This window comes from Struthio camelus, chromosome 2 (genome assembly GCF_040807025.1).
Source record: "Struthio camelus isolate bStrCam1 chromosome 2, bStrCam1.hap1, whole genome shotgun sequence".
Taxonomy (NCBI): Eukaryota; Metazoa; Chordata; class Aves; order Struthioniformes; family Struthionidae; genus Struthio; species Struthio camelus.
In genome coordinates, this window is record NC_090943.1 from 7,167,654 (window position 1) to 7,182,030 (window position 14,377).

The 14,377-nt window shown below is 43.5% G+C and overlaps 1 protein-coding gene across 1 annotated transcript in view; it reads left to right on the forward strand.

Annotated features, from left to right (window-relative positions):
- Window positions 1-14,377, forward strand: part of LOC104148556 (sodium channel protein type 5 subunit alpha) — a 216,933-nt gene that overhangs the window by 105,948 nt on the left and 96,608 nt on the right. The window contains exons 13-14 of the mRNA XM_068934177.1: window positions 8,369-8,501; window positions 10,521-10,759. Coding sequence (XP_068790278.1) covers window positions 8,369-8,501; window positions 10,521-10,759 — 372 coding nt within the window. The remainder of the gene's footprint in view (window positions 1-8,368; window positions 8,502-10,520; window positions 10,760-14,377) is intronic.

Sequence of the window (14,377 nt, forward strand, 5' to 3'; positions counted from 1 at the left end):
GCAAAAATACTCAATAAGGCTGTAAATAAAAATATTATAGCTGATATCATTAGGACCTGAGTATGAACTCACCTGGAGGAGCATTTTGAAAATAACTGCTGCACAGGCAGGGCAATATGGAAAAGTCATGCCTTTTTGCGTGCTAGACACACTCCAGCTTGATACAGTGGGACCTGATCTCATTGAAGGTAAATATCTGAAGCTCATCGCCCTCAACAGTCTTTAAAGCAATGGAGATCTAGTCACTTTGGTTAATGGGCAGTATTTATTTCATCTCAGAGTAGAAATCTAAAATAGGTCAGATAAATTTGCCTCCTCGAAAGTGCCTGTATCTTCTCTTTATCTACAAGGGGAGCTCAAGGTGATTAACTCAGCTACAGATATATATATTGCATATGTCTAAAGTTAGGCAGGATGAAACTCACTCAGTGACTACGTGACAACAACAGGTTACACGAGGGGGCAAGAAAGCAAATGAGATTCTAACATGTATTAGGCAAGATATTTCCTGAAGAGAAAGGCAAGTGAGATGGAGCCCAGCCGTGGTGTCAGATTATCAGTAAATTGAGAAGTAGCTTTTTCTCTAAAGCCAGGCAGCTCCTTCCCTTTCAAGCTTTAGATTGAATTTTTTTCCTCACGTATCTAGGCATTCCCTGTAGTCCTGCAAACACAGTCTCATGCGGTAAATTCAAGGAGGAGTAGCTCTTTGTGTGAAAAGCTCTGTTGGTATGAGAATTCTCTATTTTGTTGACAGTTTTGAGGCTGTAGCTGATTTTTCAGATACTCATACCTTTGCTTATTTAGCACTTTGGTACACCCATTTTTACTCTCTTCAGACAAGGAAGACCAGCCTTGAGAGCTGTCTCTAGATAGCTGAGCAACAGAAATACCATTTGTAGACAGCATAGTCTTCCTGGGCTTAGCTTGACGTGAAACAATCTGCTAGTTAGAGTAATCATGGGAGAAAGAGTTGGTGTATTTCCTAAAATATAAAAATCTGAAGTAAATCAGAAAGGCTTCAGCAGATGAGCAGTGGATGTCCCCCTTTTCTCTGTAAGAAAAACAGGTCTGTAGGCTGCCGAGGCTCTCCCAGCTGTCAGAAAGCTCAGCAAATCTTGTGAGCGCTCAGCCCTTCACAGGAAATATCTTTTTTTTTTTTTTTGCAGGATTGGGCCCTGAGGTGACAGAGAGGCTTTGAGCTCTGCAGGCATTTCTTTTTATTTGCCAGCTTCCTGCCTTTTAAAAAATGGATGTTGAAAATTAAATGGCCTGGGTGGGTGAGCTCACTTGGCAGTTCTCTGGTCGTCTAGGAAATAACACCAAGGCACTATAGTAACAGATGCTCATTCAGTGATGCAATGTGAAGGATGTTGTGTCTTCTACAAAACAGGTTTGGTATCTAATCTATCCAGAAAATGTGAGCTGGAGTTAAAAGCTAATTGGCAAGGAGCCCATTGCTGTACAATGCAGACTTTAAAGGAGCCATAAGCGCTGGCCATGAACATACAGTGTCAGCCATGGAGCGGATGCAAAAGAAACTCGTAAATCCAACACCTCAGCATGTCTAGTGATAAATCAATATGCTGCTGGGCTTATTATTTGATTATTTTTGCTGCTTTCTTGCAAAACTTTTTTAAATTAGCCTTGTTCTTTGTTAGCAGTTCCGGCTTCTTATATTCTCCTGATATGTTTGGGGAAGGCAAAAGAAAGATGTGGCAAGGAGAAGTTGAAGATATCTCATTAACCCCACTGACCCTGCTACTATTATTTATTTTATGTGAGTGCAATCCCATAATGAAAAAGGACTCTATTGTACTAACTATTGTATTGTCCCCGAACAAAAACTGAAAGAAATGGTCTTTTCAATGAAGGGGTATCAATTTAATATGCATTAATCCCTGAACTGAGTCTTTCAGAGGCGTAAGCATAGCTCCACTGGCGGCACCACACAATGTCTGAGGTGATGGAGCCATGTTTCAGAGCATTAGCTTTTGAAAAGGCATTTGTTCCTGTCCCGCTGTGGTGCTCAGCATTACCAGATGAGCTTAGCGTAGATCTATCTGCTTACTACTGAGGAGAGAGACCAGTGTATTCGGGGTTTTGGGGAGGCTTGGAAAAGCCCTTCTGATTTCAAAGGCAAAGAAAGAATTAAACAAGATCTGACTGTCTCCATTTTTGAGTTTCCAAGCTGGAGTACTTAAGCAGAACATAGCTTCAGCAGATGCTTTGAAACTGGGCCCTCCTAGGGTTTCTCAGGGAAAGCACAAAAAGTTACTAGAAACTTTCACAAAACTTGGCCAGTTCAGTTTTAGCAACATTTAGCCTGAAGATTTAACCCCAAGCGAAGTTGTTCAGGCCACGATGAACAACTTTCATGCCTTTGTGTTATTTCAGCTGCTGCCCACAGCCTATTTGTCTCCAGGATTGGCCGTAGGCAGCAGCTGCGCTAACATGAAGGCATCAGCCTGGCCTGTGCTCCCTGCTGGAAGAGGGAGCACAGTAGCAGATTATCTGGCTATTCAGCTGGTGACTTCTGTGAGTGATCTCCCAGTACTTGGATGGAGAAGAGCACATAAGCCGAAAAAGCCAGTCTCAAATGCTCTTCATTTTGTGATGGCCCTGGCTGCTTGGTACAGATGGTTGTGAGTCTGCTTCCGCGAGAAACAGAGTGTATTTATGCTTTCTGTCTCTTGCCCTTAATTCCTAAGTACAGCTAGTGAAACAGGAGAGAACTGAAATAATCTCAGTGGAAGGTGCTTACATCCCTTAGTCTTGTCAGCAGGGGTAGTCTTAACAGTCGGCAAACTTGCTGTTCACAGACAGTGCCGGCCGTGCAGAAGGGCGTCTGTCCAGGTGCCCTTCTGCCAGCGCCAAAGCTGTCCTGCCCATCTGACAAGGTGCTGGGTGCCAGGTCACCAGGAACTTAAATATATGGCCAAAGTAAGAGGAAAGTGAACACTTCTGGGCCAGGTGTCTCCTCACACTTTGCTGCACCTGCAGAAATTTCTGTGCCACATAAGGGCACCTACAAGGCTGCAGGAGGGAAGACAGAGTTGTTGAGTAGCTGCCTTTGTCTATAAATTATATAAGCACCTTCCAGGCATGCTGCAAACTAAGGTTTCAGTGCATTCACATAATATTTATTTGTAGTTATGTATTGCTTTGTTGTATCTTAGTGTTTCTTAGTTATTTAAAAGGTTGGAATATCACCTCCCACACAAGATACTCATCTATTTGAACAGAGTTGGATTAAGTTAATGAGCTGTTTTCTGGAGCTCAGTTTACCAACGGGATCTGATCTGGATGACGTCACCTGTGGCTGTCTAGAATTTCTTGAGGGTTAAAGAATGTTCTTGAGTCCGTCCTCTCTTGCCTCCTAAAGCCAGCTGGAGCCCTTTCAGTAACTGCAGGGAAATGGCAGGGATATTAGTTTAGCCTGACTTTGCAATTATTTTGGAGATGAGAAGTGGCAGAGAGATGGGCGCAAGACTGAGGACATGTTAGTTTGGAGGTGGTCGGCTGTTTAGCTGTGCAATGGTTGTTCGGTGGTAGCCACCAGTGCTTCGGTCTTGTTAGGCAGCCAGCTGCACCAGGAACACCCCGCCAGGCGCAGAAGTGTAGCAGGCCCACTGATTAAATGGCTTTGGGGTGGAGTGAAGGCAAAGATGGACAATGATGGAAGCCCTTGTGTAGCAGCAGGAAGGACCAGGTGGGACAGACAGCGGCTCAGAGACGAGTGCCCAGATGACCTCTCTGCTTGTGCTCAGGGCTGTCCACGCAGCCACTTCCCTCGGGGTTGGGAGTATTTCACTAGGACTCATCCCACGGTGAGTGAGAGCAGCTCTCCACCTGAAATCAGCTTCCACCCAGACACCCGGGATACCTCTACCTTACACACAACCTTTCCTGAATTTCCTCTTGGTCTCACTGTTTTTTCCTCTGGGAAAATAGAAAAGCTAGGCATTGCTAACCTCACTGGAGTGAAAACCGCTGGGGAGCGAGGCCAGGCTATTTATCCAAGTGCCTAAGAATTTAGAACCTTAGACAACCTTTTTTACTGTTTTTTTTACAAAAAAGACCTTGACTTTTGTCTTCAGTAAGCATAAAACCATGTTGCTGACCACATTGTTCTGAATATTTGTTGACCCTAAAGCTGCCTCAGGGGGGAAAATTTCTTTTTTCCCCTTCTTACTTTGCCACGCGACTGGTGAAAAGAGAAAGTGTTAGCGCTTTCCACGTTCAGAAAAACGTCAGGAAAATAAGCCATCCAAAAATCACCGACAATAGGTCAGATGGGTGGAAGCAGGCTAGCCCTCCGCTGCTGCCACCCAGACCGCTGTCACAGCAGCTCTAGTTTCTGTTCGTTTGCAAACTTTGCCAGGCCCTACCTGCAGTAAATCATTCCGATTTGACACAAATTTGACACAAGCTGCTCCAGTCTGCAGTGCATCTCTTTAAATAATGGAGTATCCACAAAATTAAATGCCTTCATTTTAAGGCTTTGTGCTACTATGGTCACCTTCAATCTCATTAAATATTTGTGCTAGTGCCTTACTGGGTCCATTGTTTAAAGTGTGGCCTGTCCACCCCTTTTCATGCTTGAAAAGATTTTCACTGTACAGAGAAAATTAAAGCTGCCCCAGTTGCCAAATGGTTTTTTTTAAAAATGCTGCCATATATAAGCCCATCTTCACACAGCAGCTTTGACATAATTCACAACTGTGGGCACTCAGAATAAAATAATTCTGTAGTGTTATGTATCCTCATTTGCATGTAAATCACTGAACAGTATATTTGTCCCTATAGAATTTCGCTGATCTAAATGAGAAACATTTCCAGTCAGTCAAATAGCAACACAGAAATAATCTTGTCCCGTTGGAGGTGCCTTTATTTAATTCCACGGGGGTTTCTCATCTGGATTCTAAAGAGATTCCCTGCATAGCAGTAGGGACTGGTGTTATTTCTGCCCAACTTCTATAGCAATACAAGTACCATGACCTGTTGTGACTGTGTGTATTCTCTCTGTGACGATAATAGTCTTCACGCTGCCTTGTTTGTCCCGTTCCTGGAACTGTTCTCTATCTCTCTCAGAATGCAAAAACTGCCAATTCCTCGTGTGACTATTAGTTATCTCTCTTCTAAAATAAAAAGTATTAGAAAAAACACATCGCATACATGTGTTCTTTACAAAGAACAAGTGCCCATGAATTTCCCTGGGCAACTTGAACAATTTTAAAGAATTCATCCCGATGGAAAGTTGCTTTCTTGGAAAAATACTTTAGAGTAAAGTGGAAGCCGACCACGTGGTAGATTTACGGCTATATTGGGAAAGAGGCTGTGTCGCCCCGCAAGAGCGCAGAAGCATGCCTTCCGCCCCGGCATCGCCCGTTCAGATATTGCGTTCTGGCACGCGGGATTGAACCTCCGTGGCGCGCCCGCTGCCGAGCGGCCGGCCGGGAACGGAGGGGTTCGGGCTGTGCCGTGCTGCCGAGCGCGTGGGAGGCCGGCGTGCGTCGTGCCGCTTGCTCTGAACAGGGGCCGGCAGCAATTCGCAGCAGCTCGGCCCCTGCGGAGCTGGAGGGAGGGAGGAAGGAGCCGCGTGGAGGTCGCCGTGCAGAAATGCCGCTCCGGGCGCGGGAAGGTCCCACTGGAAATGGTCCCCTTGGCTCCAGCAGGACTGCCAAAGTCTTGGGATCTGCTTTTTGGGAGGGGGATTGGGGACACTGTGCTGGAAAGAAGAACAGGGTGACTTAAAAGCCTTGTTGGGTTAGAAATACCACCTCGCGCCTAGGGAAAAAGTCAGTTCTGTATTCATTCATTTTTATGAAGGATGTGTCAATCCTGTTTAACTGAGACTTTTCACTTATCCTGGTTTAGCTGTGTCCAAAGACAGGGAGAATGAATCTCAGAATATGTTTTTCATACAGCTTTGTACCTCTGGCGTAAAGTCTCGTCCCACCTGCGAACGAAGAGCGTCCGTCAGATAAAGGCCACCAGCTAGTAACTTTTCCAAAGCACATTACAAGGCATATTCTTCACACGTTAATAGGAATATGATACCTCTCTTCGCAGTCAGAAAGCTGAGACTTCTGGGGATGAGGCAGTATAAAGAAGTGCTACTGCTATGTGCCAGGCTTCGGGTCAGATGGGATGGGAAGATGGTACGGTTTAAAAAGAGTTAAATTTGAATGAGCTAGAGGAAATTGAAATTTAGGATTTTCTTATTCTTCATTCTGCAGTGAGAGGGAACTAGGTTGTTTTTATTTTTTAATTTAACTTGTTTTTCTTGGTTTTGTTTTTTAGTTTATTCTGCCTTGACATTTCTTTTTTTTTTCTTTTGTAATGATGTCTTTCAGCTGTATGTATTTGTTATGTACTCAAAAGTGGTGCAAATGATTATGCAATTTTATAAATGCTTTCTTCATTAATTAAACATTTGTTGTTTGTTTGCTTCTTATCGGACGTTTTTGAGGTGAAGGAAATCAAGTGAACTCATGCATCTAAAATATCATTCCTAGTTTCCTCAGCTCCGAAGCCAAGAATAGAGTGGTTTCTTGTTATATAGCACACAAGCAGAATTATCTCTGAATAGGTTCTGATTACACCTCTCCTTTTGTTACGATTATGTCAGAAACTCAGTGGACGCTCATCCAATTGTTTTAACAAAAGAGAATATTTTAGGGGGGGAAAAAGCCATTTTGAAGCATTACTGCTTTCCTGGCTTAGCTAATCTTTTAAGTGATTGATTTAAAGTTCTTTGCTCTTCTCTGGACTTGCAGAGGTAGGTATTTTTACCTACAGTACTTTGAAGTCACATGGGACCTACTATTATTTTCAGTGTCAAATATTGGCGGCGGCCTTGACTGGGCTGCCGTGCAAATACCTGACAAAAGGATCTTCCCTGCCCGGAAGAGGCGAAAAGGCTGTTCGCAGAGCTCCAGTGGTTTTGGTAATCCAGTCGTCAGTGGATTACCTTTCCTGAAGGGCCGTGTTGATAGAGAAACAGCAGTGAAGAGGGATCTCATGATCCCTCTAGGTGTGTGTCCTGACCACAGAGAGTGGAGCCATGAAGCTGCACCAGCAGCGTGTCTCAGGTTGGTGTCCAGAGCCTTGCTTGGACCACTTAGCACTGTTCAGCCCTAAGTGATCTGCGAAGATCCAGAAGATTGCACCAGGTTCCAGTCTGACTGTGGAGGAGCAAAAGCAGCTACCCTGATATCTGTATAAACCAGAGATTTTCATCCATGTAGAGACAACTTCTCCTTGCACATCTGCCTGAGCTATATTGCAAGACCCATCAGGACCCACCTATCTACAGCACGTGTCTCCAGTGTAGTAGTGTCTCAGCCCTCACAGCCTGTACGATCCCTTGGGAGTGGGACAGGGCTATTCGAACATTTATTTTGGGGGGACCGAGTGTCTTCACCAGGAGGTCTGTGGTGGAGAGTGGAGCTGAACCTGGCTTTTGCAGTTCTTCACTTCTCAACCACTCTTCTTCCCTCCACCTGTGGGAGAGCTGGAGGAGTAAAGCAAGCAGGATTTGTCTCTATATGAAGTAGGGGCTCGTAATGTAATAGAAATCTTAATGTCTTGCTCCTGTGAGCTGACAGTATTAAATATTAAGTACAGTATGTGTCTGCAGCTATACTATGTTTTTGGCTCGCTTAAGAAACCCAAGCCTTCAAAAAGCATAAAACTGATTTAAAATGAAATGTTAAATAAAGATAGTTTGGGAGTTATGTTTTTTCTGATTTTTGATTTATTAGGGTTTTTTTTTTAAGCTTTTCCTTGAAGATGTGAGAACTAGATAGTATTTTTTTTCTGAGAAAGAAAGAAAAAAGAAAAACCCTGAGATTCTTCCCTAATTGCAGAGCTTCAGAGTCTGTGACACCAAAGATCTCCGGAATGACAGTGCATTCTGAGATTTGGCAGTATTTCAGACCAAGAGAAGCCATGTGTTGAGGAGTCAGTTTGCTTGGTGTGAAAACAGAGGCTGGTAATGGAGCTGTTATTCACACCCCTTTTTCCTCTTCTGGTAGTATAATTAAATAGTTAACACGTTTCAGAAATAATGGTATAATTAATGTAATTAAGCAGGGCTTCTTTCACAAGCAAAGAGCACGGTAAAGCAGCACTGCTGTTTCTCTGGTATCAGAAGTGTCCCTTTATTCTCACCCCCATCTTTCATAGGGCACAAAAGTTTTCAGAATCGCTTAGAGTCCTATTTTCAAAAGCAGCACCGCAGCAGCCTGTGCCTAATTGGCAAGAAAAATGGTGCAGAGGCAATTCTGAAAATGCTGCCCCACGTCCGCCGTTTGGTTTCTCGCCCTGTTTTCATGCCACTGACCCAATGTGTTCATTTAAACAGACCTCTCCCTCTGACGAGGCAAGCAAGAGGCAGCTTTTAATGCCCCACCGCCCGTCGGTGGACCACTCTGACGAGCCGTATCAGAGGCAGAGGGCAGTGAGCGCTGTCAGCATCATCACCAGCGCCCTGGAAGGTAAGACATGACTTTAGTTTCCCCACTCAAGGCCAAGTGCGTGATAATTGGACAAAAATAAAGTGACAAAAATGACCCAAATATTAGACCTCTATTGTTTTGCAAGAATGCATTACAGAGAGTTACTAAAATCCCTGTAATATAGGCAGAATAACAGAAAATAATATAATCACTGTGCTGCCCAAGCACTTGCCTAAACCCTGGCAAAATGCTGGCCACATAGCCAAAGTTGGATCTTGTAACATTTTATGTCCTCTTGGCACTTGATTTTCAGAGATCTAAGCAGGATGCAGGGTAGTGGGGAAGCAGACAGTTTGGGTTACCGCGCACATGTTCACGTATCATGTCTCTGGAGCTGGTACCACCCTTCCCCTTGTAGTTTCCGTGCTCTGGACTCTCAGGAAGTTCTCAGGCAGAACCAGCTCGCCCAGGAGGTCCGTGAGCACACAAGGTGATAGAGAGGACAGAGAAACAACCTGTGGCTGAGGAGGCTCAAACCACCTCTTTATGCAGCAGCCTGTACTTAAATAGGCTGACGTTGACCGTGGAACTTCAGGGAGAGTCACACATCTGATGAGTGCACCCATCAATATCAGGTCAAAATCACTAATACTGGAATAAGCAGGGATGGCTAGAAAAGATCATAAGGAGTATGGACACAGGTAGACATGCTCTTACAGATCTACCTGGAAAACTAGGTTCTTTGAGAAGTTACTGCCCCTAACTCTTTATTACTTTCAGGTGTGGGTTTCTGGAAAAAAAAAAATGCAGAATTAGGACTTTGTGTTGCAAAGGTTTTGGGTATAGATGGTTCTCACTTCATTTTAAGGACTTAACTAGAAGCCCTCTGTTTGGAGCCTGGAAACAGATAGTTTTTTCTTGGGAGCCGTTCAGCATCCCACACATCTCGGAGCACTGTAGGTGTCTGCGCAAAACCAGTACACGCGGGACATCAGCCAATATTTTGAAAGCTTGCTCGAAGGCACCTGACGCTGTGGTTGTGTTGTTCAATGAAGGAAAATGCACAGAGAATGCGTCCTGGCTTAGGAGAGGAGGCTGTTTATAAAGCGATTGTAATAACAGCCTTGGCTGAAGTTTTCCTGTTATCAGCTCAGGTTCTAATTATATAGACTAAAACCTTTACACAGCATTCCATGCCCAAAAAGGAACTAGAAAAGAATAGCATTAAGCAATTCTGTTAATCATTATCATTCAGCCATTAACTGCTTTATTTTGCCTTTTTTCCCCCCGTTTGGTGCAAATTATACTTATGAGGCCATTTCAGTTCTTTCGTGTTCAAATAAAATGAACAAAGCAAAGTCATATTTTACGTAATATTTTAAAAGCACCTTTTAAAAGCACATTGGACCTTTAGTGCTGTTTTCGAAGTGAGTTATGCACTCTCCTGGTTTTGTAACTGGGCCTTTCAAAAGAAAGCAGCCACTTAATGCTTTTTTCGATTGGGGCATTAGGAACAGGAACCCTATTGATATCCAGTGATACTCTGGCTCCTAAGTGCTTAAATCAGCTCAAAATATTGGGTTTAAGCTCTTTCATCTCTTAACTATTTTAAAAGGTTTTACTTAAGTTACTTCTAAAGTGGAACATGGGAGATGAACATGGGATATTTGAAATATATTCCAAATCTAAGTTAAATGAAGGTAGTGTATTCTTCTTTTCCATTTGAACTTGACAAAATGGAAAATAGAGTGCAAATCTGAGCCTGCGTATAATATCAGACTTTACGTATTTAGTGTACTTTTTCCTTTTTGCTTCTGAAACTTTTAAAAGGTTACAGCTTTCGGAATAGGCAAGTATCTGCTAAGTGCAGGGCAAGAGGCAAAATACCCTTAGAGCTCCCAAAATGCATAATTTGCCAGCACGCTAGGATAGAAATATTTATGTCCTAAAAAAAGTTTAAGGTAGTTCAAGGGACTTTTATGCTATGATTCATTTTAAGTATTCTCTTGTCATATAATTCAGTGTGAATTGACTGTTACTTTACTGCTTGTGACTTAGAGCTTGAGGAATCACAGCAGAAATGCCCTCCATGCTGGAACCATTTTGCTGTTAAATTTCTCATTTGGGATTGCTGCCCACTTTGGCTTTTAATCAAGAAATTTGTCAAGTTCGTGGTAATGGATCCATTTACCGACCTCACCATCACCCTTTGCATTGTGCTGAATACACTCTTCATGGCCTTGGAGCATTATAAGATGACAAAGGAGTTTGACCACATGCTTTATATAGGCAATCTGGTAAGTGAATTCAAACTTGAAATGGTATCTAATAGTTTATTTTCTGCTTCATAAAGTTGTGGCTGAGGTCTTAGGAAAACCCCGTTTTGATATGCTATCAACAGCACTTTGCTTATGTCATATCAAGCAATGGCATATAGTCAACTCTTTCTGGGTATGAGGAGAAATGAACAAATAGCATGAAATCATTTTTATTAAACTAAAATATTCTAATGTTATTAGTAACCATTAAAGCTATATTTTTTGGCCTCTTCGCTATAGGTTGCTAGTACGTACCACTTCAAGGAAATGAGATGAGAGAAAAGTTAGTGATGAGATTTATTCAGGATTTCTTTCAAAGCAGTAATCGGGAAACATTTCTCAGTGATTATTAATGATTTTTAAGTTAAAGAAGCCTATGGAAAAAAAAGATCTTGGAGGGAGACAGAGCGGAATTTGAGTGTAGCTAGATATACGCGCTGGAAGGTGCCTGCGGTAATTGCTGGTACAAGGTCTGCTCTTCACCCCTGTACGACCGTGCTGCGCTCCAGCTGTGGCAGCTGCCCCTCTGCCTTGTCCAGCTGTGTGCCTTGGGCAAGCACTGGGGGGTGAGGGGGCACGGAGCAAACCACTGATGCTTAGAGGGGAAACTCCTGAAGTGCAGCCTGCAGCAGGTGGAGGGAGAGCTGCAAGGTAAGCAGAGATGGAGAGCTACAGCCAAGCTGCAGGGACAGCAAAAAAGCTTTCTCGGAGGAGTTTCTGTACAATCTGTTAACCCAGGGGGCGGCTAAAATTTCGCAGTTACTGTAAATCCGGAGCCTTTTATGTAATTGTCTTCTCTGAGTTTATTTTTAAAGTTTACTGCATTTTACTGCTTTCAAACTTGGTTTTAATGTTTAAAATCCTCTTAATTTGGGGGGAGTTTGTATTGGAAAGGTGCAGGCCGTCTGGCTAAGGCATGATAGAATTTCCCCTAAAGTCTAGCGGTAAAAGCATCTGGATCTTTACAGTGTAGGAGTCTCTGTCTGAGCTAGTTGCCTTTGTCTCCCTTTAAAGTCAATGGAGAGTAATGGACAATTTTAAGGCACAATTTTAAGACATTTACTTTTGGATAAGGTGGACTGTGCCCCGGAGGCCACTGACTATAGTGACCATCTCTCCGTTGACTTTAACAGGAGCTGGCAGAGACTCTACGGATGTGAGTGTCTGCATTTAGTCAGATGAATCCTACTCTGGTAGGTTTAGGTGCACAGAAGCAATAATCGGACTTCTCATACCAGTCCTGTGTTTGGACTTCTGTTGGGTTCTCCTTTGCTCCCAACACATGCTCTTGCCCTCCGTGGAGAGCAGTAGGTACGAGCAGCTCAGAGAGCCGCCTGCCTGGAATGCCTCCAGCTCCCCTTTGCAGCAAACCCTTGCGTGGGGAAGTTGCTCAACAAATTTGTGGCCTCCTCAGATGTCTTAAAAACAAATCCTTCAGACGCCAGTATCCATCAGAGCAGGTGGCAACACCACAGTTTCCCTCCCTGGCTAATCTGGGTAATAAATGTGTCCGCTCCTTGCCCTTCTTTTGGCAGATCAACTCCTTCCTTTGCCAGGCCACAGGCAGTGAAACTTTAGACCCTTGCAGCCTTCCTGCCAACACGACTCCCGCAGACCTGCCCAAGCTGAGCTGGGCTGACCTGTGCACCGACACGGCTGAAGAAAATAGAGACGACGAGCGGGAAGGGGGAAGAAATTGCAAAGCGGTGTAATGTATCGTACTGAGAATTTCTCAGCACTGCCTGGAGCTCTTTGGCCTGTTTGTGCTCAAGTGTAAAATAAACAGGCTTTTTTCGTAGGAGGCTGCTGGCACCAGGCCCCCCTTCCCCTGAGATCCTGGGATGGGTAGGTAGGAGGACAGACCACCCTGGCTCTCCCTCGCCAGGTTGGCTAAACTCCTTCATAACTGGATTGCAAGCAGAGCAGGTCAGAGACAGGTAATTCCATTTTGTGGAGGATTTTGCAAAGTCATTTGTAATGAAAATGGACAATTTTGCAATTTACTGTGAAAGGCAAGGGAGTCCCAATTCCAGGGCAGCCTGCCAGGTGGCTGCTTTCCCTAATCCACAGTCTGCTAAACCCCTCCTCTGCCCCCACGCTGATTGTCTGTAGCCTTTCCCTTACATCTAACCCTCTTTGAGTGATTATAGGAGCATTAAATAGGGGAAAATATTAAAAGGGCAGATCTTTGGCCTTTTTTCCTCAAAATAAATGTTTCCTAAAAAAATAAAAGAGTGAAAGTGAAATATGGATTGTGTTTCTCTGAAAATGAGAGCAGTTCTTCATCTAGCTGTCAATCATTGGAGATCTGTTGCTCTGATTGTATCATCTACTTCATGCAATTATGCAGCACCTGCTACCTTCAAACTGCTTTAGTTCATCACTTACAGAAATCAACATTTTTGAATGTCATCATAAAGCCTTATGAGCATGTATACATTTTTGCATGTTTCATCTGCCTAGGCAATGCCAGTACTCAAAAACTAGGTAGACAGAGCCAGATTTTTGCAATTTTTGTCTTCCTTCGGAAAAAGAGATGTCTTTACGTGATATTAGAGCTTAAACGGCTGAAATGATAGCTAAAAGAGAATTTTTAAGATGAAGTCCTCCGATCAGTGGTGGCATATTTAGGAATCAGCACCAGCAGGATGTTAACTTACTTATTTTCTTTACAGTCTTTATCTTATTCAGTATCCAGCATCTTGTACAAGCACAGCTAGCTGGGTACCAGGTGCCAATGAGTTCACAAGGGCAGGCTGAAATGCATACTGTGTACACGTACAAAATTACTGATGCCTTTAGGAAGGTTCAGATATTTTTCTGTCTTACCATGGGATTTCCTTCTCAGAAGGCTATTGATTAAAATGATTTAGGTAAAGAAAGTGATCCTCCTGAGTCATTTCTCAGCAAGATGGTTGCATAACGCACACAGCGTGGTATCATCAGTTTTTAAGGCAGTCCCCTGGATACAATTGCACAGACTTCCAGTTTCGTGTTGCTCGTTGTCCTAAGGGAAACTGCACTTTTCTGGTGGAACTCGCTGGTATCTCTAGTCACAGTAACTCAGAAATTATTGGTCTGTCAGGAATCTGAGACTGGTCATTTTTCTAGGATCTTGGGATGGCACATCAATAGGGTGACAGTCCAAACTCTTCCAATCAGGTTGATATTTTCCTAGTGAGAAAGAGAAAGTTTTTTTACATAAGGAACTCTGCAAAATGACTGCCCGGGAGAATTTATCCATCCGCTCCTGAAGCATTACAGGGTAAAGTCAAACCTCCCTCAGATGCAGGCCAGGACCATTTATCCCTTAGTATCTTAATTTTTTAATCTTAACTCTCCTTTCCACGTCTTAACGGGTTCCTCGTGTTTGTTGCTGAGAGCTGATCAGGTTTGCTGGGATATGGATGCAGCTATTCAGTTTATGGGAAGGAAAGCATTTCTCCTTGAGTGTATGTGACTGATATGTTAGTTCTGGGTCTGACCCCTTCTGATCTACATGGTGCATTGATATTGGCTGTTTCATGGAAAAGCATGTGTTTCGATACATAGGTCCAACAGACAATTTTTCAGAACACAAAGCTCCATGCACCTTGT